This window comes from Chiloscyllium plagiosum, unplaced genomic scaffold, assembly GCF_037043375.1.
Source record: "Chiloscyllium plagiosum isolate Xiang-an unplaced genomic scaffold, Cpla_swu_hap1 HiC_scaffold_17, whole genome shotgun sequence".
Taxonomy (NCBI): Eukaryota; Metazoa; Chordata; class Chondrichthyes; order Orectolobiformes; family Hemiscylliidae; genus Chiloscyllium; species Chiloscyllium plagiosum.
Window position 1 is genome coordinate 61,748,435 of NW_028270155.1, and position 23,643 is coordinate 61,772,077.

The window sequence follows — 23,643 nt, forward strand, 5'->3', positions numbered from 1 at the left end:
ACTTTGAGGCATCTACGTACTTGCACACCCAGATCCCTCTGTTCCTCCACACTGCCAAGAATCCTGTCTTTAATCTTATATCCAGCATTCGAGTTCGACGTTCCAAAATGCATCACTTTGCATTTATCCAGGTTGAACTCCATCTGCCATTTCTCAGCTCATCTCTGCATTCTGTCTATGTCACACTGCAGCCTGCAGTAGCCCTCTATACTATCAACGACACCTCCAACCTTTGTATCATCTGCAAATTTACTAACCCACACCATAACCTCCTTGTCCAAGTTATTTATTAAAAACTACAAAGAGCAGAGGCCCAAGTACAGAGCCCTGCGGTACCGCACTCAACATTGGCCTCCAGGCAGAAGACTTTCCATCTACAACCACTCTCTGCCTTCTGTCAGCCAACCAATTCCAAATCCAGATAGCCAAATCTCCCTGTATCCCATACTTCCTGACTTTATGAATGAGTCTACCATGGGGAACCTTATCAAATACCTTGCTGAAGTCCATATACACCACATCCACTGCTCGAGAAGGAGGCAAGTATCATCGCCAGCGGCTTAGCAACCTCCTCTCTGGCTTCCCGGAGCAGCCTAGGATAAATCTGGTCTGGCCCTGGGGACTTATCAATCTTCATGTCTTCCAAAATTTCTAGCACATCAACTTCAATAATCTTGATCTGGTCAAGACTGTATCCCAGTTCCACTAAGTTTTCATTTATAACAAGTTCCCTTTCCTTGGTGAAAACCGAAGCAAAAAACTCATTTAGGGCTTCGTAAAAACAAGGACTGCAGATGCTGGAAACCAGATTCTAGATTAGAGCGGTGCTGGAAAAGCACACAGTTCAGGTAGCATCCAAGGAGCAGGAAAATTGACGTTTTGGGCAAAAGCACTTCCTCAGGAATGGAGCTTCCCCTATCTGCTCGGTATCCACACACAAGTTCCCCCTGCTATCCCTGATCGGCCCTACCTTCTCCCTGATCATTCTCTGTTCTTGTGTTCTCCATTCCAAAATCAACAACTTCACATTTTCCCACATTATACACCATTTGCCAACATTTTGCCCACTATTTCACCTGTTGATATAGAGTCAGAGAGTCGCAGAGATGTACCTCATGGAAACAGACCTTTGGGTCCAACTGGTTACATGGCGACCAGATATCCTAAATTAATCTAGTCCCATTTGCCAGCACTTGGCCCATAACCATCTAAACTCTTCCTATTCATGTACCTATCCAGATGCCTTTTAAATGCTGTAATTATACCAGCCTCCAACACTTCCTCTGGCAGCTCATTCCATACATGCAACACCCTGCATGAAAACGTTGCCTCTTTGCTCCCTTTCAAATCTTTCCCCTCTCATCCTAAACCTATGCCCTCTAGTTCTGGACTCTCCCACCCCAGGGAAAAGAGCTTGTCTATTTATCCTATCCCTGCTCATGATTTTATAAACCTCTATAAGGTCACCCCTCAGCCTCAGAGAGGAGGCTGCTGAGCAAGGTGAGGGCCTATGGTTTTCGAGGTGAGCTACTGACATGGGTTGGGCATTGGCTGTCTGACAGAAAGCAGAGAGTTGGGATAAAAGGTCCTTTTTGGGAATGGCAGTGTTGGGGCCACAGCTGTTCACTTTATATATTAATGATCTGGATGAAGGACCTGGGGGCATTCTGGCAAAGTTTGCCGATGATACAAAGTTAGGTGGACTGGCAGTTAGTACTGAGGAGGTGGGGAGGCTGCAGAAAGGTCTAGACAGTTGAGGAGAGTGATCCAGGAAATGGCTGATGAAATTCAACGTGAGCAAATGTGAGGTCTTGCACTTTGGAAAAAAGAATACAGGCATGGACTATTTTTTAAACAGTGAGAAAATTCATAAAGCCAAAGTACAAAAGGATCTGGGAGTGCGAGTCCAGGATTCTCTAAAGGTTGACTTGCAGGTTGAGTCCGTGATTAAGAAAGCAAATGTAATGTTGTCTAGGTTTAGGGTGAGAGGGGAAAGATATAAAAGAGACCTACAGGGCAACCTTTTCACACAGAGAGTGGTACGTGTATGGAATGAGCTGCCAGAAGAAGTGGTGGAGGCTGGTACAATTGCCACATTTAAGAGGTATTTGGATGGGTATATGAATAGGAAGGGTTTGGAGGGATATGGGCTGGGTGCTGGCAGGTGGGACTAGATTGGATGAGATATCTGGTTGGCATGGACGGGTTGGACCGAAGGGTCTGTTTCCATGCTGTACATTTCTAAAAGGGTTGAAATATAAAAGCAGTGATGTGCTACGAAGACTTTATAAAACTCTAGTTAGGCCCCATTTAGAATACTGGGTCTAATTTTGGGCCCCACACCTCAGGAAGGACATACTGGCATTGGAGCATGTCCAGCGGAGATTCACAAGGATGATCCCTGGAATGGTAGGCCTAACATACGATGAATGGCTGAGGATCTTGGGATTGTATTCATTACAGTTTAGAAGATTGAGGGGAGATCTAATAGAAATTTAGAAGATAATACATGGTTTAGAAAGGGTGGAAGCTGGGAAGTTGTATCTGAGAGGCGGGGAGACTAGGACCCGTGGGCAGAGTCTTAAAATTAGAGGGGGTCTATTTAGAACAGAAATGAGGAGACATTTCTTCAGCCAGAGTGTGGCAGGCCTGTGGAATTCATTGCCACAGAGTGCAGTGGAGGCCGGGACGTTGGGTGGCTTCAAGGCAGAGATTGATAAATTCTTGATCTCACAGGGAATTAAGGGCTACGGGGAGAGTGCGGGTAGGTGGAATTGAAACGCCCATCAGCCATGATTAAATGGTGGAGAGGACTTGATGGGCCGAATGGCCTTGCTTCCACTCCTATGTTTTATGATCATATGCCTTAATACAGAGCTCGGAGCAATGTAACCTTATCCGAAAATATGCCACAGAACCACAGTGCTATTTCTAGATTAGGGGAGTGAAATTCAGGCACATACCCGCTGTGATAAAACCCCCATCTAAAAAAGGTCACCCTGAACATCACAGACCATGCCTTTGCACACTTACAGTTCAGAGTGAGAACGTGGCAGTGCTGTCTTCCAGTAACAGGTTGGAAAAGTGACACAGAAATGGCAAACCCAGTGAGGTTACTCAGTTTGCAACTGACATGACAAGGAGGCAGTTGATGCAAACTGCATAATGGAAGAGGACAGTGTCCATGGAGCAGGCAATGAAATGATGGTCAGATGGACCTGCCCAAAGGCACAGAGAAGGAGATAACAAGCTATTGTTGCCAGGTAACCGCGGTGACTTTCATGTCAGAAATTGGTGTGATCTGGTTTCTCAGGGACAGAGAGGAGAACTGGAAGCTGCTTACAAATGACATGAGTCTGTCGAATAATGAGATGTAACTGCATTTTAAATAAGGTGGTGACTGCTGATTGAGAGATTGAAAATGCATTATGTAAACTCCAGGGAAAGCTGGAAATATTATCGAGAATCAGATTTTCCCATTCTCCCTATATTTTCCAGTTTTCTTACCTTTTCTCATGCCACTCAATGGAGCAGAAATTTCCACCCAAAAGAATACCCTCCTCAAGTCAAAATGAGAGATGCTGAGAGTGGGAGTGAAGTCTGAAAGCTTATGTTTCCATAGCAACCGCATTGCACTGATTGCTGGAAATGGACCTATAAACCAGGGGTAATAGACAAGCAGCATGTTCTCCCAGAACTTTCCACAGAATGTGTCTTAGAACATTTAAAGGAATTGTTCCTGAAGCTGACCACTGCTAAACGGCATAACTGTCATGTTATGGGGGGTTACTGGTGTTTTATCTCTCAGCAAGAATGATCCTCTTTCTCCTGCTTGAGAAAATTAATTAATGTTTTGACACACTCTGGGCACGTCAGTCTTTGATGGTGGCTGATGTTGTGATTTATGTTGCAGATTATTTGACAAATAAAAAGTATTAATAAAGATTTATGAATCTATTTACTTGCACAAAGTTAACTTACAAAGTGGCTAGGAAGTGGAATTAAATTGTGTAAATTATTCCTGGTTTACTTATTGAAGGGGGAAGAAATGATATTGGATAGTGAGTTGTCCAGCATAGACAGTCACAGAGCAAGGAGTGTGTTGCTGCAGATCCTGATCATGCTGATCTTGCCCAAACTCCACAATGACTGCGGCCAAACCCAAGAAGCCTTTTGCTGATAATCAGACTTTAAGGAAAAACTGAGTAATGTGGAGAACCAACTTCCACGCTCAAATGATGAATTTACTGAAGAAAAATGCAAACAGGTGAGAACACTTCAGCATCGGTCACAGGAACGAAAATACTTGAGTGAGAACTTAAAATGTCTCAATGATAAACACGTGGAAGCAAATTCAATAAAGATTCAGTTTAGAACATCAAATATCAAAAGTCTCTGTGAGGTGACAAATACTTTGAACAGGAGAAGGAATTTCTGATGCCTCAGAATAGTTGGCTCAGTGCAGAATTAAAAACGAAGACAGACAAAATGCTGACGCAGACTGGAGAATAGGAACGATGAGATGTTCAGTGTGAAAAAAATGAACCAGATTTTTGAACAGATAAAGAGACTTTTAAGGAATGGGCTGAGAAGCAATCAGACACATAGGGAGGAATAGTTCCATAATGTGTGGAATTATCGTGTGAAATGGTGAAACTTGTAGCTGGGTTTTTTTCGACAACTCTGAAACAGAGGCAACTAAACTGACCAGAGTAGTTGTGCGGTTGAATTAAAAAAGTCAACAAATTTGAGAATGAATTATGAACTGAGAGAGAAAACAAAAGTCAGAGGAAATTATGAAAGAAGTGAAAATTAAGTTCCCATTTTTAAAACTTCACAGGGAAGAAAATGATTGGTTACAAAAGGCTGTGCTATGTATCTCAGAGAAACTAGAACATGATCTGAGTAAAGGAACCAAAAGTCCCTTCACGCTGATTGAATAAACTAATATAGACCCACACAATGCAGCCAATTCTGTTCCAAAGGAAGTGATTCAGGGAGATGAGTTTGAAGTTGGTTGTCAGTCAGGAACCCAGCTTCCCACAGCCACCGTCATGGAGCCATGGAATTTCTACCGATAGAGAAGAGGAAAAGCAAAAGGCCAGAGGATGGGAAGGATGTGGTTCATAAATTTCCCAAAAGACTGAAAATATTAGAAAGAGAAACAGAAGAAGGGAACTATTGACATCGCTGAGAAAGATTCCAATGAAGCACATTCAAAAGGGGATCAGGAGAAGGTGACAGATCTCAAAGTCTTCAAAGGTCAAAGCCAACAGGAATCCAAAACATTTCAACACAAAATCTCAATAACTTTCTCAAACCAGCTAAAAGGGATATTATTTGGAATAGAGGTGTATTGTTGGAACACAGAGATATCATTTTTACCTCAGTGACTAAAAATAAAAGTCTATTGTATTTAAGTTTGAAGAATAAGGTTAGAGGTTAAGGTAGATCTCCAGTGCATGAATGGATGGATGATGTGTCTGTGTCCTTAACTCAAATATTCAGTGCAGCTTTAAAGGAAGATTATTAAAACAGTGCTGGTACCTTGAAATGCTACGGTGTTTAAATCCTGCTACTTGTTACTGCATTTGGAAGTGTGAAAATTAAGCTGATCTTCATGCTCTGCGAGTGTTGCTACCTTTGCCTGTTCCAATGGTTCCAATCCTACCGAGGAATAAGGATGGGGCTTGTTGAGGGGTTTTGATAAATCATGCAAAACAACTCAAAGGAAACTGAACAGCAGCTGAAGAGTTGCAGTCAGTTTCAGTCAGTAAAGCAATGGCAGAGAGAGAGAAACAGAGTCAGAAACAAGCTCCATGTAGGAACTGACTGAAGTTACAGAGAGGGGCCTGGAACTAGGGATCAGGGAGAAGTCCCAGGAGCGATTTGACAGCTGCAGTTAGTCAGGGTTAAGGAAAGTTCTGGGAGCCAGGAGTTGTAACTGAGAGGAGGCCAGAGCGTAGAATTGCCTTCAGGCAGAGTAAGGCTGTTAGTAGATACCAAGCAGTTACACAGTTAAGATTTAGCAAAAGTACTGAGAGCCATGGTGTGGCTGTGAAGAAGCCTGTGAGACATTAATAGCTCAGGGCAGTATACAGTGAGATCATATAATCCCATGGTAGTGTTTGCTTGGTGCAGCTGAGCAAGCTTGGATCTCAGACTAACCTTGGGAAAGCTTACGTTGTGCTAGAATACACTTCCCAGAATCCAGAGCATGGTCCCAGGAAAAAGGGTGAATCAACAGAACATGAGCATCACTGAAAATGGGGGGCCAACCTGGTGATCCGACAACACAGGACTACTTGCATGTTAAATAGTGTAAGCAGCCTGCAATAGACAGAGCTAAGCAATCCCACAACCAATGGGTCAAATCTCAGCCCTGCAGTCCTGATGCTGAATGGAGGTGGACAATTAGACAATTCTCTGGAGTAGCAGGCTCCACAAATATCCCCCACCTCAATGAGGAGGGAGCTCAGAACATCAGGGAAAAGGACAAGACTGAAGCATTGTCATCATTTTCAGCTCAAACTGCTGAGTGGAAACTCCATCTTGGCCTCCACCTGACATTCCCTGCACTGGAGATGCCAGTCTGTGGGTAAGTGGATTCACTCCATGTCATATCAAGGAGGAATTGAAGGTCCTGGACACTAACCTGGACACAAAGGTTAAGTTATCCAGTGGTAACCACACCCCTGACCAAGCTGTGTGACCAAGTTATCCAGCGGTAACCACACCCCTGACCAAGGTACAGCGCTGCCATTTACAAAGCAGCTTGGAATATCTCATCGACAGTAACCAGGACTGAACCAACCCGATCAATTACAGCTCAAGCTGTCTATTGTTGATAACCATAGCAGGCCTGGTTAATAGGGCTCTCAAATGGCATTTTCAGCAATACGTTGCTAACTGAGTTTGGGTACCACAGCATCCCCAGCTCCTGATATGATTATAGGTTTGGTCCAACTGTTTACAAAGAGCTGCCCTTGACACCAAGGCAGTATTTACCCATGGGTGGGCATCATGGAGCCTCAGGAAAACCTGAATCACTGGGAATCAGGGAAAAAAACTCTCCGCTGGTTAGAGCCATCCCAAACACAAAGGAAGATGGAACCAAAAGAGAAAATACTGGAAAATCTCAGCATGTCTGGCAGCATCTATAAGGAGAGAAAGGAGCTGACATTTCGAGTCTATCTGACCCTTTGTCAAAGCTAAAAAATAGGGAGCAATAGGGAGGTATTTATACGAGGCTGAGAGAAGGTGAGCTGAAAATGTGTTGCTGGAAAAGGGCAGCAGGTCAGGCAGCATCCAAGGAACAGGAGAATCGACGTTTCGGGCATAAGCCCATCTTCAGGAATGAGGAAAGTGTGTCCAGCAGGCTAAGATAAAAGGTAGGGAGGAGGGACTTGGGGGAGGGGCGTTGGAAATGCGATACGTGGAGGGAAGTCAAGGTGAGGGTGATAGGCCGGAGTGAGGTGAGGGGGGGGAGAGGTCAGGAAGAAGATTGCAGATTAGGAAGGCGGTGCTGAGTTCGAGGGATTTGACTGAGACAAGGTGAGGGGGAGAGGAAATGAGGAAACTGGAGAAATCCGAGTTCATCCCTTGTGGTTGGAGGGTTCCCAGGCGGAAGATGAGGCGCTCTTCCTCCAACCGTCGTATTGCCTGACCTTTCCGCCCCCACCCCACTCCGGCCTATCACCCTCACCTTGACCTCCCTCCACCTATCGCATTTCCAATGCCCCTCCCCCAAGTCCCTCCTCCCTACCTTTTATCTTAGCCTGCTGGACACACTTTCCTCATTCCTGAAGATGGGCTTATGCCCAAAATGTTGATTCTCCTGTTCCTTGGATGCTGCCTGACCTGCTGCGCATTTCCAGCAACACATTTTCAGCTCTGATCTCCAGCATCTGCAGTCCTCACTTTCTCCTGAGAGAAGGTGAGCCATGGCTCCAGAAACAAAGGCAGCAATAAAGAGGTGATAATGACAGTGCATAGAGAGATTATAGGGAGATTAGGAGCTGTAAGTGACCAAGGCTGAAGAGAACATGAGGTCTGCAGATGCTGGAGATCAGAGATGGAAATGTGTTGCTGGAGAAGCGCAGCAGGTCAGGCAGCATCCAAGGAACAGGAGAATCGACGTTTCGGGCATTAGCCCTTCTTCAGGAAGGGCTGAAGCCAGTGCTATGTGACAAAATATGTGGGGGATGGGTGAAGCAGAGGCAAAATGGAAAACAGAGGAGAAGGTTAGCAAAGGGGGAAGAGGAGAGGAAAAAGGTAATGGGAGAGTGGGGAGCGAGAGAAAGAGAGACAATCAAAAAATAAGAGGTACAGAACAGTGAAAAAAATATAAAGCAAGGTAAATAAAATAAATGAAATAAAATTGCGGAGCAGAATGAAAACAGAGGGGTCGAGATGGGATAATCATCTGAAGTTGTTGACTTCAATGTTGAGACCAGCAGGCTGTAACGGGCCCAGTCGGAAGGTGAGATGCTGTTCCTCCAGTTTGTGTTGAGCTTCACTGGAGGAGAAAGTGGGGTCTGCAGATGCTGGAGATCAAAGTTGAAACTTTATTGCTGGAACAGCACAGCAGGTCAGGCAGCATCCAGGGAACAGGAGATTCGACGTTTCGGGCACAGGCCCTTCCTCAGGAATGAGCAGAGAGTGTTCAGCAGGAGAAGATAAAAGGTAGGGAGGAGGGACTTGGAGGAGGGGCGTTGGAAATGTGATAGGTGGAAAGAGGTCAAGGTGAGGGTGATAGGTCGGAGTAGGATGGAGGCGGAGAGGTCAAGAAGAAGACTGCAGGTCAGGAAGGCGGTGCCGGGCTGGAGGGATCCGGCTGAGACAAGGTGGGGGGAGGGGGGGATGAAGAAACTGGTGAAGTCCAAGTTCATCCCCTGCGGTTGGAGGGTTCCCAGTCGGAAGATAAGACGCTCCTCCTCCGACCGTCGGGTTGTTGTGGTTTGGCGGTGGATGAGTCCAATGACCTGCATATCCTCGGTGGAGTGGGAGGGGGAGTTGAAATGCTGTGCTACAGGTTGGTTGGGTTGGTTCGTCCGGGTGGCCCAGAGGTGCTCTCTGAATCGCTCCGCAAGTAGGCGGCCTGTCTCCCCAATATAGAGGAGGCCACACCGGCTGCAGCGGATGCAGTAGATGATGTGGGTGGAGGTGCAGGTGAATCTGTGGCGGATATGGAAGTTTCCTTTGGGGCCTTGGAGAGAAGTGAGGGGGGAGGTGTGGGCACAAGTGTTGCACCTCCTGCGGTTGCAAGGGAAGGTGCCGGGAGTGGAGGTTGGGTCGGTGGGGGGTGTGGATCTGACAAGGGCACAAGGGTACCTATCACATTTCCAACGCCCCTCCTCCAAGTCCCTCCTCCCTACCTTTTATCTTCTCCTGCTGAACACTCTCTGCTCATTCCTGAGGAAGGGCCTGTGCCCGAAACGTCGAATCTCCTGTTCCCTTGAGCTTCACTGGAACCTTGCAGCAGGCCCAGGACAGACATGTGGGTATGGGGGCAGGATTGGGTGCTGAAGTGGCAAGCCACAGGGTAGATCATTATCACCTCTTTATTGCTACCTTTGTTTCTGAAGCCATGACTCACCTTCTCTCAGCCTGGTATAAATAACTCCCTACTTCTCCCTTGTTTTTAGCTTTGACAAGGGTCAGTTAAACTTGAAACATCAGCTCTTTTCTCTCTTTACAGATGCTGCCAGATCTGCTGAGATTTTCCAGCATTTTCTCTTTTGGTTCAGATTCCAGCATCCACAGTAATTTGCTTTTTTACAAAGGAAGATGGTTGTGGTTAGTGGAGATCAATTATCTCAGTCCAGAATATTCGGCAGGACTTCCACAGGGGAGTATCCTAGGCCTAACCTGAATAAGCTGCTTCTTACACAACAATCCCTCCATCATAAGGCCAGAAGTGAGGATGTTCACTCTCAGGACTATGCCTGAGCTACTGAAGCAGTCCATGTGAATATGCAGCAAGATCTGGACAACATGCAGCTTCAGCTACTAAGTGGAAAGTAACCTTCATTCCCAACTACCAGACAGTGGTCATCTCCAACAAGAGGGAATATAACCATCTCCCCCTGACATTCAATAGCATTATCATTGTTGACTTCCCCACTTTTAATGTTATGAGCTTACCACTGCCCAGCTATATCAGCGATATAAATACAGTGGCCAATCAGCAGGCCAACCGCTGGGAATTGGGTTGTGAGTAACTCATCCCTGCATCCGTACGCCTGCCTACGTCACATAACTCAGGACTCTGATGGGATACTCTCCAGTTGTCTTTGTTATGATGCCAGCTGATATTATCCCCGGACAGTTCAGATCCTAGGGAGGAGAAAGTGAGGACTGCACAGCAGGTCAGGCAGCATCCGAGGAGCAGGAGAACTGATGTTTTGGACATAAGCCCTTCATCAGGAATGAGGCTTGTGGGCTGGGGAGCTGAGAGATAAATGGGAGGGGGTTCGGACTGGGGTGGGGGGGGGAAGGGGAAGATAGCTGAGAATGCAACAGGTAGATGAAGGTGGGGAAGAAGGTGATAGATCAGAGAGGAGAGTGGAGTGGATAGATGGGAAAGATAATGGACAGGTCAAGAGGGTGGCGTTGTGTTAGAGGCTTGGGACTGGCATAAGGTGGGGGAGGGGGGGAGGGGAAATGAGAAAACTGGTGAAATCCACATTGATCCCGTGTGGTTGCAGGGTCTCAAGGCGGAAAATGAGGAGTTCTTCCTTCAGGTGTCAGGTGGTTAGCATTTGGTGATGGAGGAGGCCCAGGACCTGCATGTCCTTGGTGGAGTGGAAGAGGAGTTGAAGTGTTCGGCCATGGGCCAGTGTGGTTGGTTGATGCAGATGTCCCAGAGACCTTCTACTAAAGATTCACAAACCTGACTTCCCACTGTCTCAGCCTGCTCTTGTCCCACTGAACTGATCCCTGCCTACCTTCACACCATCCTGTCCCCCTTAGTCCAGGAACTCCCCACCTATGTTTGGGACACCACCCATGCTCTTCACCACCCCCAAGATTTTCATTTCCCTGGCCCCCAACACCTCATCTTCACCGTGGACATCCAGTCCCTGTACACATCGATCCCCCACAACGAAGGTCTCCAAGCCTTCCATTTCTTCCTCTCACGCCGTCCCAACCAGTACCCTTCCACTGACACCTTCAGCTGAACTGGTCCTCACCCTTAACAACTTCTCCTTCCAATCCACCCAATTCCTCCAAAACAAATGGGTAACCATGGACACCCGCATGGGACCCAGCTATGCCTGCCTCTTTGTTGGATACCTGGAGCAGTCTATCTTCTGCAGCTACACCAGCACCACCTCCCACCTGTTCCTCCGCTACATCAATGACTGTATCGGTGCTACCTCGTGCTCCCAGGAGCAGGTTGAACAGTTCATCAACTTCACTAACAGCTTTCACCCCAACCTCAAGTACACCTGGACCATCTTGGACACCTCCCTCCCCTTCCTGGACTCTTCCATCTCCATCTCTGACAACCGACGAACCATGGACATCTTCCAAGCCACGGACTCCCACAGCTACCTGGACTACACTCCTCCCACCCTACCACCTGTAAAAACGGCATCCCTTATTCCCAATTCCTCCGCCTCCACCTCATTTGTTCCCAGGATGGCCAATTCTACCTCAGAAAGTCCCAGATGGCCTCCTTCTTCCACGATCGGAATTTCCCCTCCCATGTGGTCGATGCTGCCCTCCAGCACATCTCCTCCTCTTCCTGTACCTCCGTCCTTGAATCCCACCCCTCCAACAACAACAAGGACAGAACCCCCCGGGTCCTCACCTTCCACCCCACCAACCCCCGCATACATTGCATCATCCTCCGCCATTTCTGTCACCTCCAAACAGACACCACCACGAAGAATATATTTCCCTCCCCACGCTTATCAGCGGTCTGCAGAGGCCATTCCCTCTGCAACTCCCTTGTCAGATCCATGCCACCCCCACCAGACCACACCCTACTCCCGGCACCTTCCCCTGCCAACACAGGGATTGCAAAACCTGTGCCCACACCTCCCCCCTCACCTCTGTCCAAAATCCAAAGGATCCTTCCACATCTGACAGATATTTGCCTATACTTTCCCATACATCATCTATTGTATACGTTGCACCCGATGTGGTCTGCTCTACATCAGGGAGACAGGATGTCAATTTGCGGATCAGTTCAGAGAATATCTCTGGGACAGTCGCACCCACCAACCCCACCGCACCGTGGCTGAACCCTTTAACTCCTCCTCCCACTCCATCAAGGACATGCAGGTCCTGGGCCTCCTCCATCGCCAAAACCTAACCACCCGATGCCTGGAGGAAGAATGCCTCATTTTCCGCCTTGGGACCCTGCAACCACACGGGATCAATGTGGATATCATCAGTTTCCTCATTTCCCCTCCCCGCACCTTAACCCAGTCCCAAACCTCCAACTCGACACCGCCATCTTGACCTGTCCATCATCCTTCCCCCCATCTGCTCCACCCTCCCCTACGACCTATCACCTTCTCCCCCACCTCCACCTACCTATTACATTCCCAGCTACCTTCCCCCCAGCCCTACTCCCTCCCCCCCATTTATGTCTCAGCTCCCCCGCAGCCCACAAGCCTCATTCCTGATGAAGGGCTTATGCATGGCGATTCTCCTGCTCCTCGGATGCTGCCTGACCTGCTGTGCATTTCCAGCACCACACTCTTGACAGTTAAGGTCGCAGAATGAAATCTGGATTGTATAAATCATATTTATTTTTAAAGTGAGGCTCATTTACCGAACCACAGATACACAAGGCTGCAGTTCTCTTCAGCAATAAAACAGAAGCTTCCTGGACAAAATAACAAAAAAGCTGTCTAAATAAAGAATATAGATGAGATTACCTACAGTGTTAAAACAGGCCCTTCGGCCCAACAAGTCCACACCGACCCTCCGAAGAGTCACCCACTCACACCCATTTCCCTCTGAACCGAACATTATGGGCAATTTAGCATGGCCAATTCACCTCACCTGCACATCTTTGGACTGTGGGAGGAAACCAGAGCACCTGGAGGAAACCCACGCAGACACGGGGAGAATGTGCAAACTCCACACAGACTGGAATTGAATGTGGAACCCTGGTGCAATGAGGCAGCAGTGCTAACCACTGAGCCACTGTGCCACCATAGATTGACATATGTTAAAACACAGCATATCAAACTCTCATCTAATCCTTGACATTAGCATTTTATGGTGATTCAAATCCAGAGAAATTACCCTTCGATGTCAAATCTTTAAATTCAACTTAACTGCTGCTTCCAGTTTTTTTTAACAGTGCGATGTCAAGCCTCGGACATGAACACTCATGTCACTGAAAGCTTACTCTTTCTCAGTCTTTTAATCATCTGCATATTTCGAATCAAAGACTCCTGGTCTGGAAGTTTCACAAGTTAATCTCCTACACCAAGATGGCTATGCTTTCCTTGAACGTTTTGTCTTTTTAGATGAGAAAATATATTCCCTTCTTACTCCAGTCGTCTCCTCCTAAACTGTTCAAAAATCAATCCTTGATCATGAAGCAAGTTAATGATTTTCAATATTTATTCCCCGTGTCATAAACCCCATCATATCAACAACCCTCCATTCACACAGCAGGGGGTTTGCAGGGACCTGCTCTCTGACACCTGCTGCATTTGGTCCCTCTTCCAGACTCTTTGACGATTTTGTAAACACCCGTGACAGTTAACCAACACCCCGATGCCACCAGTTTGAACTCTAAACTCTTAAAATGATATTAACATTTGTAAAAATCACGAACCTTACATCACACCTGGATAAGTATAGCTGCAAGAACATTCAGGAAGGTTGACAGCACCCAGGATAAAGGACCCCACTTGAGTGGCACTCCATCCACCACCTTTACCATTCCTTCCTTTCACCACTGGCTGACAGGGGCAGCAGTGAGTACCACATCTCACATTCAGTGCAGCTCCTCAGCAAAGCTCCTTTACAAGTCCCTTTCAAACCTGCTGCATTGACCACATGGCCAGCAGGTTCATGGAAACAACACCAGCCACAAGTTGCTGATCAGGACATACACTACCCGACCTGGAAACACATCACCCTTCGCTCACAATCTCTGGGTAAAAATCAGGGCAATCCCTTCCTCTCTGCATGATGGTGCATCTCCAAGGATTACAGAGGTTCAGGTAGGCAGCACACAACCAGCTTCTCCAGAGCAATGAGGGACAGGGAACTATTGTTGGCCCATCCAGCAACACCTGCATCCTGGGAGAGAATGAAAACAAATGACTGATTTCCCTGGTTTGTCTGCACTAGCGGGAGCTCAGACACTGCAGCAGAGTTGGGAGGCCCATTGAAAATCAATGTATGGGCTTGATATCAAAGTCAGAACGGGATTTCAAGCAGGAGGTTCATCTGAACTGAGAGGCTGAAATATTGTTACATTGCTGGTTTTTAAACAGATTAAAAATAAACAGAGACTGGGGTGGGAGAGCTACAGAATATTTTGCAGAGGCATGTTCAAGACTTGGGCAGAGCTGTATTGTACTGCAGTAAGAATGTGACAACAGTCTCACTTTCCAGGCCAATTGAACCTTATATGGTGTTTATTTACAGTGTGGAGATGAGCATGATTCATACCTTCGAGTCCAGTGTTAGTACAAAGAAGAAACCCAGACGGTCACATCTGCAAGTGATCGTATCCACTCTGTTCCCCGGTCCGCTCATGGGGGTGTTACATCCATTCGGATCGAAGGTGCCTGTATTGGAGAATTATTAATCATGAGAATCATTCCCCCATTTACACATTCCAGTATTGAGTGATGTCAGCATTTTAAAACAATCTTCACTTACCATTCCCACCAGAGTCCCGGGCGCTGCATGGTGGAGAATCGGACTAAAATGGAAATGATAAACCAGAACATTAGCTTCACCAACAATAACACAGTTGAAGCAGCTGTGTCGATACAAACACATTGAGACATTTCTCTCTCGCCTGTCTAACAGGGTAAGGCAGGGAAGGAGGAGGAAATGTGATGCCAACTGGGAAATTATTGGGTTAAATTTTCCAGAGCCTGGGCATGACCTCAGTGTTCCCACCAAAGCAACGTTACACAAAGCAGATTCCTAATTGGTCACCTCCCCATTCACCATCTTTAACTTTACCAGGAAGTACAGGGCCCAGTGGGAGGGTCTGAAGCAGTGCCCAGACAGCAGCCTCATTGGGAGAGGAGAACGCTGCTGGACACGGGAGAGATCGAGCATCACCTTAAAATAGGGGCACTCACAAATGCCTCTCTCTTCAGTGGTGAGAACGATACAAAGTCCTGTAAGGAGCCTCAGGTTGGACAGTGATCCCTCTGAAAGAGTGTCTGCCCTACTCCAGGACCACTGTGAGCATTGCAGCTCCCTGATGCTGTCAGTTATATCAGTTACCCATGGTCCACTGCCCTCCCAGTGAGAGAGCCCTTCAAAATTCAATAGTCTTGAGGAGATTCAAGTAAAGACTTATCCAAATTCCCTGGGGACAGACAGGACGTGGCTGTCACTGTCAGGGAATTGAGGTGAGATTGTGTAGCTCTGTTCGAGGTGATGCTCCACGAACAGGTTTCACCCCCAGAGTCTCTCGGGCTGTAAAGGGGATGGGGTTTGGATGTTTTGGACTCCATTCACAGCCTGAGGACTATAGAATTTCGGGGTCATTCAGTTTAACTTGTTCATCAACACTGGAGATGGTCCAGACTGTGCTGCACAATCCAGTCAGACCGGGCTGCTCACAGGCTCAGCTCGATGATATTGTGGAGGTTTATCTCACCTGGAAAGGCATGTCCTGAAATGTAACTGTCAGAGGGCTGGTGAGATCATCAATCATTGAATCCCCCACTTGGACTGTAACATCGGGTGAGACAGGGTCCCTCTCCTGGCCCTGTAACAACACACAGAATGGATGGTTAAACATCTACTCACTGAGGATTTACAGAACACACAGAAACATTTCAATGATCTTCATTTCTGTGGTGAGGGTGAGCAGAGGAGGCTTCCTCATTGTAACAAATGTTACCTTAGGGGCTGCAATCCCAGAAGCTCCCTTTGCTGTCAGAAATGTGTGAATGATAACTCCAGGCCCTCCATGAAGCTTTCTGCCCGCCATGCCCTAGACTGTGGGGATGGGTCATTAACACATTAACATACATCAGTGATGTCCACCCCAGTGGGAGTTCAGAGAGACAGAGCGACCCCTTACACAGGGACAGAAACAGAAATACAGAGACACTCAGTGTTGGGGAGTGAAGGGGTGTGGGCTACAAACCCTGTTCCTGATGATGATGCCCAGTCACCCCCTGGTTTTGATGCTTGGATGCTCATTTAGGCTCATTCTCACTGTTCACCTTGTTAAGCATAAAGTCTCCTCCCAAAATCCAGAGCTCTTGATGGTGACTGATGCGGTATGACACGGTCAGGAAAATTTACAGGGAAACACCAGATAAATGTGACACTCCATCAAGGATCCCATCAACATCCGAGCAAGGGGGACAGAAAGAAGGTCTTTGACAAGGTGCCACATGGGAGGCTCCTGAGTAAGACAAGGGCCCATGGTGTCAGAGGTCAGGTGCTGGCAAGATAGAAGCTTGGCTGTCTGGCAGGAAACAGAGAGTGGGGATGAAAGGAACCTTCTCAGGATGGCAGCTGGTGACAAGGGTGTCCCACAAGGCTCAGGGTTGGGACCACAACTTTTCATCTTATGCATTATCAATCTAGATGAAGGAACTGAGGGCATTCTGGCTAAGTTTGCGAATGGTACAAAGATAGGTAGAGGGACAGATAGTATTGAGGAGGTGGGGAGACTGCAGAAGGATTTGGACAGGTTAGGATGGTGGGCAAAGAATTGGCAGATGGAAAGTGTGAGGTCATGCACTTTAGGAGGAAGAATACAGGCGTGGCCTATTTTCTAAATGGGATGAAAATTCAGGAGTCTGAAGTGCAAAGAGACTTGGGATTCTCTCAAGGTGAACTTGCAGGTTGAGTCAGAAGTTAGGAAGGCATATGCAATGATGGCATTTATTTTGAGAGGACTTGAATACAAAATCAGGGATGTATTTCTGAGGCTCTATAAGGCTCTGGTCAGACCACATTTGGAGTTTTGTGTACAGTTTTCAGCCCCATATCTCAGGAAGTCCCTGGAACGTGTCCAGGGGAGGTTCATTAGAATGGTCGCAGGAATTAAAAACTTAACATATGAGAAACATTTGAGGACTCTGTGTCTGTACTCAATGGAGTTTGGAAGGATGAGGGGGGATCGAATTGAAACACACAGAATACTGAGAGGCCTGGACAGAGTGGATGTTGGGAAGATGTTTCCATCGGAAGGAGGGACTCGGAACCAAGGGCACAGCCTTAGAGAAAAAGGAAGACCTTTTCGAACAGAGATAAGGAGAAGCTTCTTCAGCCAGAGAGTGGGAAATCTATGGAATTCATTGCCAGAAGGCTGTTGAGGCCAGGTCATTGAGTATATTTAAGACTAAGATATTGTTGTGGTTCTGTTTGCCGAGCTGGGAATTTGTGTTGCAAACGTTTCGTCCCCTGTCTAGGTGACATCCTCAGTGCTTGGGAGCCTCCTGTGAAGCGCTTCTGTGGTGTTTCCTCCGGCATTTATAGTAGCCTGTCCCTGCCGCTTCCGGTTGTCAGTTTCAGCTGTCCGCTATAGTGGCCGGTAAGTTGGGTCCAGGTCGATGTGTTTGTTGATAGAGTCTGTGGATGAGTGCTATGCCTCTAGGAATTCCCTGGCTGTTTTCTGTTTGGCTTGCCCTATAATGGTAGTGTTGTCCCAGTCGAATTCATGTTGCTTGTCATCTGCGTGTGTGGCTACTAAGGATAGCTGGTCATGTCGTTTTGTGGCTAGTTGATGTTCATGGATACGAATCGTTAGCTGTCTTCCTGTTTGTACTATGTAGTGTTTTGTGCAGTCCTTGCATGGGATTTTGTACACTACATTGGTTTTGCTCATGCTGGGTATCGGGTCCTTTGTCCTGGTGAGTTGTTGTCTGAGAGTGGCTGTTGATTTGTGTGCCGTTATGAGTCCTAGTGGTCGCAGTAGTCTGGCTGTCAGTTCAGAAATGCTCCTGATGTATGGTAGTGTGGCTAGTACTTTGGGTTGCGGCATGTCCTCGTTCCGTCGTCTTTCCCTTAGGCATCTGTTGATGAAATTGCGGGGGTATCCGTTTTTGGCGAATATCTTGTATATAGGTGTTCCTCTTCCTCTTTTTGCAGTTCTGGTGTACTGCAGTGTGTAGTGGCCCTTTTGAATAGTGTCTTGATGCAACTTCGTTTGTGTGTGTTGGGGTGGTTGCTTTCGTAGTGTAGGACTTGGTCTGTGTGTGTAGCTTTCCTGTGTACCTTTGTGGTGAATTCTCCGTTCAGTGTTCTTTGTACCATCACGTCTAGAAATGGGAGTTGGTTGTCCTTTTCTTCCTCTCTAGTGAATCGGATTCCTGTGAGTGTGGCGTTGATGATCTGGTGTGTGTTCTCTATTTCTGTGTTTTTAATTATTACAAAGGTGTCATCCACGTATCTGACCCAGAGTTTGGGTTGAATTTGCGGTAGGACTGTTTGTTCTAACTTTTGCATTACTGCTTCTGCTATGAGTCCAGAGATCGGTGAGCCCATGGGTGTTCCGTTGAGTTGTTCGTATATCTGGTTGTTGAATGTGAAGTGTGTTATGAGGCACAAGTCCTGGAACTGACAACCGGAAGCAGCAGGTACAAACCACTATAAATGACGGAGGAAACATCACAGAAGTGCTTCACAGGAGGCTCCCAAGCACTGAGGATGTCACCGAGACAGGGGATGAAACGTTTGCAAGACAAATTCCCAGCTCGGCGAACAGAACCACAACGAGCACCCGAGCTACAAATCTTCTCCCAAACTTTAAGACTAAGATAGAAAGGCTCTTGACCATCAAAGGGATTAAGGGTGATGGGGAGAAAGCGGGAAATGGCTTTGAGAAACCTATCAGCAATGATTGAATAGCGGAGCAGACACAATGGGCTGAATGGCCTAATTTCTGCTCCAAGGTCTTATGGTCTAAACCTTGTCAATGAAAAACACCTCCCAGGTCACTTAACCACTCCTCATTTCCTCACCACAACAATCAATGTTGGAGGAATATTGTGAGGGTCTGTCACATGGTGAGAATTATGTCCTGATCTGCATATCTTCCCTTCGCTCTGACTGCAATATGTTCCCAGTCACCCTGTCCTGCGGCAGGATTTCAAACAAGGCCATTACATCAGTATTACTGATGGTCATTGGGTCTCAGGAACATTTGGGAAAGTACTCAGATGAGGTGATACAACATGTAGCATTAAATTCAGAATAGGATGAATATCAGGGACTTTGTCCCACTTGGGGAACTTCACCATTAGACCAAGTTCATAAACGGTGCAGTGGAAATTGGGATCAATCCTTCAGGCCAGAGGTCACTGAGGGGTCGCCAATGGGCAGGAGGATGTGACACTAACTGGTTGCTTTTAATATGTGGGATTTGAATTATTAAAGTTAATCATGATAACAAAATATGATTCTTTGCTTGTGACAATTTCTCAATCAGATTAACAAGAACCTGTTAAAGCATTTCATTCCAACAAAACACTGAGGCAGCATTTCCAACAAGGCCAGCACATTCTAAAACGAGCAGTTAGTGATCCCACGGGCTCTCGAACCAGACACATTCCAGAAGATCCACCAGGAATACCTGGGGATTTCCAAGTGCTGTGTCTGGGAGCAGTAACCTGGAGGTGGCCTGGTATCTCTGATTCCCTCAAGGACGTGGTCTCCAACTGCACCAGCTCCTGTACAACTCAGAGACAAGGGACCCTCAAGACAAGGAAGCTGTTCATCCAAAATAACACAAAGAACTGTGGATACTGAGGATCTGAAACAAAAACAGAAAGTGCTGGGGAAACTCAGCAGGTCTGGCAAAACCTGTGGAGAGAAAGTAGAGTAATTGCTTCCATATTTCTATTTGTCCAGTGACCCTTGTTCAGGACTGTTCTGAAGGTTGGTCAGTGGACTCAAAACATTAACACTGCTTTCTCTCCGTAGATGCTGCCAGACGTGCTGAGTTTCTCCAGGAAGATGTTCCGCTAGCTCTACTCCACACTTACAGAACAGCTTTACCCTATGCCAGCTTTCGAAGGGCTGCAGGCTGTGAGCCCGATTTCCCCTTTCCCAGGCTCGAACCCCACCAACCAGAAACAGAGCCCTGCAACTGGGGAGAAGGAACCTCAGGCTGAAAATCCCGAATCCCGACTGAAAGCACAGAAGGTGGTGATTTGGTCCATCGAATCTGTACCTGGTGTTTCAGAGAGCAATCCACTGAGGGTCCCCTCCTTTGCTCTGTCCTTATAGAATCAGACAGCACGGACTCATCTTCTGGCAATCCTTCTCCTTCAATTATTTATTCCATTCCATTTTAAAATTTAATCCTGAATGTGCACCCACTGCACTATCAGCCATTACATTTCACAGGCGAGCTGCAGATTATATTAAACTGTTTCTCCTCATATCACCTCTGCCCCTTTTTCTAAATCTGTGCTCCCTGGTGAACCATCCTTCAGCTTTTGGAAACAGATTCTATTTCTTTGCTCGATCAAAACCCTTCACCGTTTTAAATACTTTGCCTGTCTGATGCCAGGGTGCAGGACATTTCCGACCGACTTGAAAGAATATTGGAGCAGGATGGGGAGGCTCCAATTATGTGGTTCATGTTGGGACTAACAACACAGGCAAAGCTAGGGTAAAGGACCTGTTTGGGGATTATCACACACTAGGAAGGAAATTGAAGTACAGGTCCTCAAGGGTCATAATCTCCTGATTACTGCCTGAGCCACGTACCAATTGGCATAGGGATAAAAAAGTTAAGGAAGTAAACACATGGCTAAGGACTTGCTGTGGGAAAGAGGGATTCCATTTCATGGGGCATAAGCATCAGTTTTGGAACCGGGGGGAGCTGTACCATTGGGTCGGTCTCCACTTGAACCGATCTGAAACTAGTGTTCTGGCGCAAAGGCGAAATAGGGTGGTCAGTAGGACTTTAAACTGAGTCGGGGGGTGGGGGGGGGGGGGCAGGGGGAGTGGGGGGAGGGAAAGCGAAACCTACAGGGAGTATGGAGTTAAACGGAAAGATAAGCAGCAGGAGAGCATGTGTGCAGGTGGGTTTAATTGAAGCTGACTAGGAATGCAGCAAAAAGAATGGATGCTTTAGGACATCGTATGATTTCCCATATCTCTAGTAATGGTAAGAAAGTTAGCATTAAGACACTTTACCTGAATGCTCATAGTATTCGTAACAAAGTAAATGAATTAACGGCACAAATCATCGTGAATGATTATGATATGATAGGCATCACAGAGAAATGGTTGCAGGGGGTTCAGGACTGGCAGTTAAACAGCCAAGGATTTACAACTTATCGAAAAGAAAGGGAGGTGGGCAGAGGGGGCAGGGTTGCCTTGTTAGTTAAGAATGAAATTAAATCTATGGCACTGAATGAAATAGGGTCAGATGAGTCTGCGAGGGTGGAGTTAAGGAACCACAAAGGAAAAAATACATAATTAGATTAGATTAGATTAGATTACTTACAGTGTGGAAACAGGCCCTTCGGCCCAACAAGTCCACACCGCCCTGCCGAAGCGCAACCCACCCATACCCCTACATTTACCCCTTACCTAACACTACGGGCAATTTAGCATGGCCAATTCACCTGACCTGCACATCTTTGGACTGTGGGAGGAAACCGGAGCACCCGGAGGAAACCCACGCAGACATGGGGAGAACGTGCAAACTCCACACAGTCAGTCGCCCGAGGCAGGAATTGAACCCGGGTCTCTGGCGCTGAGGCAGCAGTGCTAACCACTGTGCCACCGTGCCACCCATGAGTTATGTACAGACCTCCTAACAGTGGTCAGGACCAGGGGCACAAGATATACCAGGAAACAGATCTGGCATGTCAGAAAGGAAAGGTCAGGGTGACCATGGAGGACTTCAATATCCAGGTGGACTGGGTAAATAATGTTGCCGGTGGATCCAAAGAAAGGGAATTCATGGAATGCTTACAGGATAGCTTTTTGGAACAGTGTGTGATGGAGCCCATAAGGAAGCAGGCTATTCTGCACTTCATGCTATGTAATGAGCCAGACATAAAATATCTTAAAATAACGGAACACTTAAGAGGTAGTGATCATAATATGGTAGAGTTCAGCCTGCAGTTTGAAAGAGAGAAGGCAAAATTAGATGTAATGGTGTTACCGTTAAATAAAAGTAATTACAGGGGCATGAGAGAGGAACTGACGGAAATCGACTGCAAGCAGACCCTCGTGAGAAAGGCAGTAGAGCAACAATGGCTGGAGTTTCTGGGTGTAATTGAGGACACAGTACAGAGGCTCATCTCAAAGAAAATAAAGGTTTTCCAGGAGGGTCGGAATTAGACAGCCATGACTGACAAAGGACGTCAGGAAATGCAAAGGAAAAAAGAGAGTCCATGAAATGCCAAGAGCACTGGGAAATCAGAAGATTTGGAGACTACAAAAACAGAGGATAACAAAGAAAGAAATAAGGAAGGAGAAGATCAAACATGAAGGTCGGCTAGCCAGTAATATGAGAAATGATAGCAAAAGTTTCTTTCAATACTTAAGAAACAAACGAGAGGCAAAAGTAGACATTGGGCCACTCCAAATTGATACAGGAAGGCTAATGATAGGAGATAAGGAAATAGCTGAAGAACTTAACAAATACTTTGCGTCAGTCTTCACACTGATATCCTAACAATTAGGGAGAGTCAAGGGGCAAAGATGAGTATGGTAGCCATTACAAAAGAGAAAGTGCTAGAAAAGCTAAAAGGTCTAAAAATAGATAAATCTTCTGGCTCCGATGGGCTACATCCTAGAGTTCTGAGGGAGATGGCTGAGGAAATAACGGAGGTGCTGACTGTGATCTTTCAAAAGCCACTGGAGTCAGGGAAAGTCCCAGATGATTGGAAACACCCTTGTTCAAGAAAGAATCAGGACAAAAGATGGAAAATTATAGGCCAATTAGCCTAACCTTGGTTGTCGATAACATTCTAGAATCCATGGTCAAGGATGAGATTTCTAAATTCTTGGAAGTGCAACACTGGATTAGAACAAGTCAGCATGGATTTAGTAAGGGGAGGCCATGCCTGACAAATCTGTTAGAATTCTTTGAAGATGTAACAAATAGGTTAGATCAGGGAAACCCAGTGCATGTTATCTATCTAGACTTCTAAAAGGCCTTTGATAAGGTGCCTCACGGGAGGCTGCAGAGTAAGGTGAGGGCCTATGGTGTTAGAGGTAAGCTACTGGCATAGATTGAGGATTGGCTGTCTGACAGAAGACAGAGTTGAGATAAAAGGTTCTTTTTCAGAATGGTAGCTGGTGACAAGCTGCAGGGTTCAGTGTTGGGGCCGTTGCTGTGCACTTTGTATATTAATGATCTGGATGTCGGGCCTGGGAGCATTCTGGCAAAGTTCGCCGATGATATGAAGTTAGGTGGACAGGCAGTTAGTACTGAGGAGGTGGGGAGGCTGCAAAAAGTTGAGGTGAGTAATCCAGGAAATG

At 46.7% G+C, this 23,643-nt stretch overlaps 1 protein-coding gene across 1 annotated transcript in view; it reads right to left on the minus strand.

Moving 5' to 3' along the window:
• The window catches only part of LOC122558519 (uncharacterized), a 141,488-nt gene that overhangs the window by 52,013 nt on the left and 65,832 nt on the right, over positions 1 to 23,643 (minus strand). Inside the window, exons 6-8 of the mRNA XM_087996007.1 lie at positions 15,830 to 15,940; positions 14,869 to 14,911; positions 14,656 to 14,774 (exon numbers count right to left, since the gene is read on the minus strand). Coding sequence (XP_087852133.1) covers positions 14,656 to 14,774; positions 14,869 to 14,911; positions 15,830 to 15,940 — 273 coding nt within the window. The remainder of the gene's footprint in view (positions 1 to 14,655; positions 14,775 to 14,868; positions 14,912 to 15,829; positions 15,941 to 23,643) is intronic.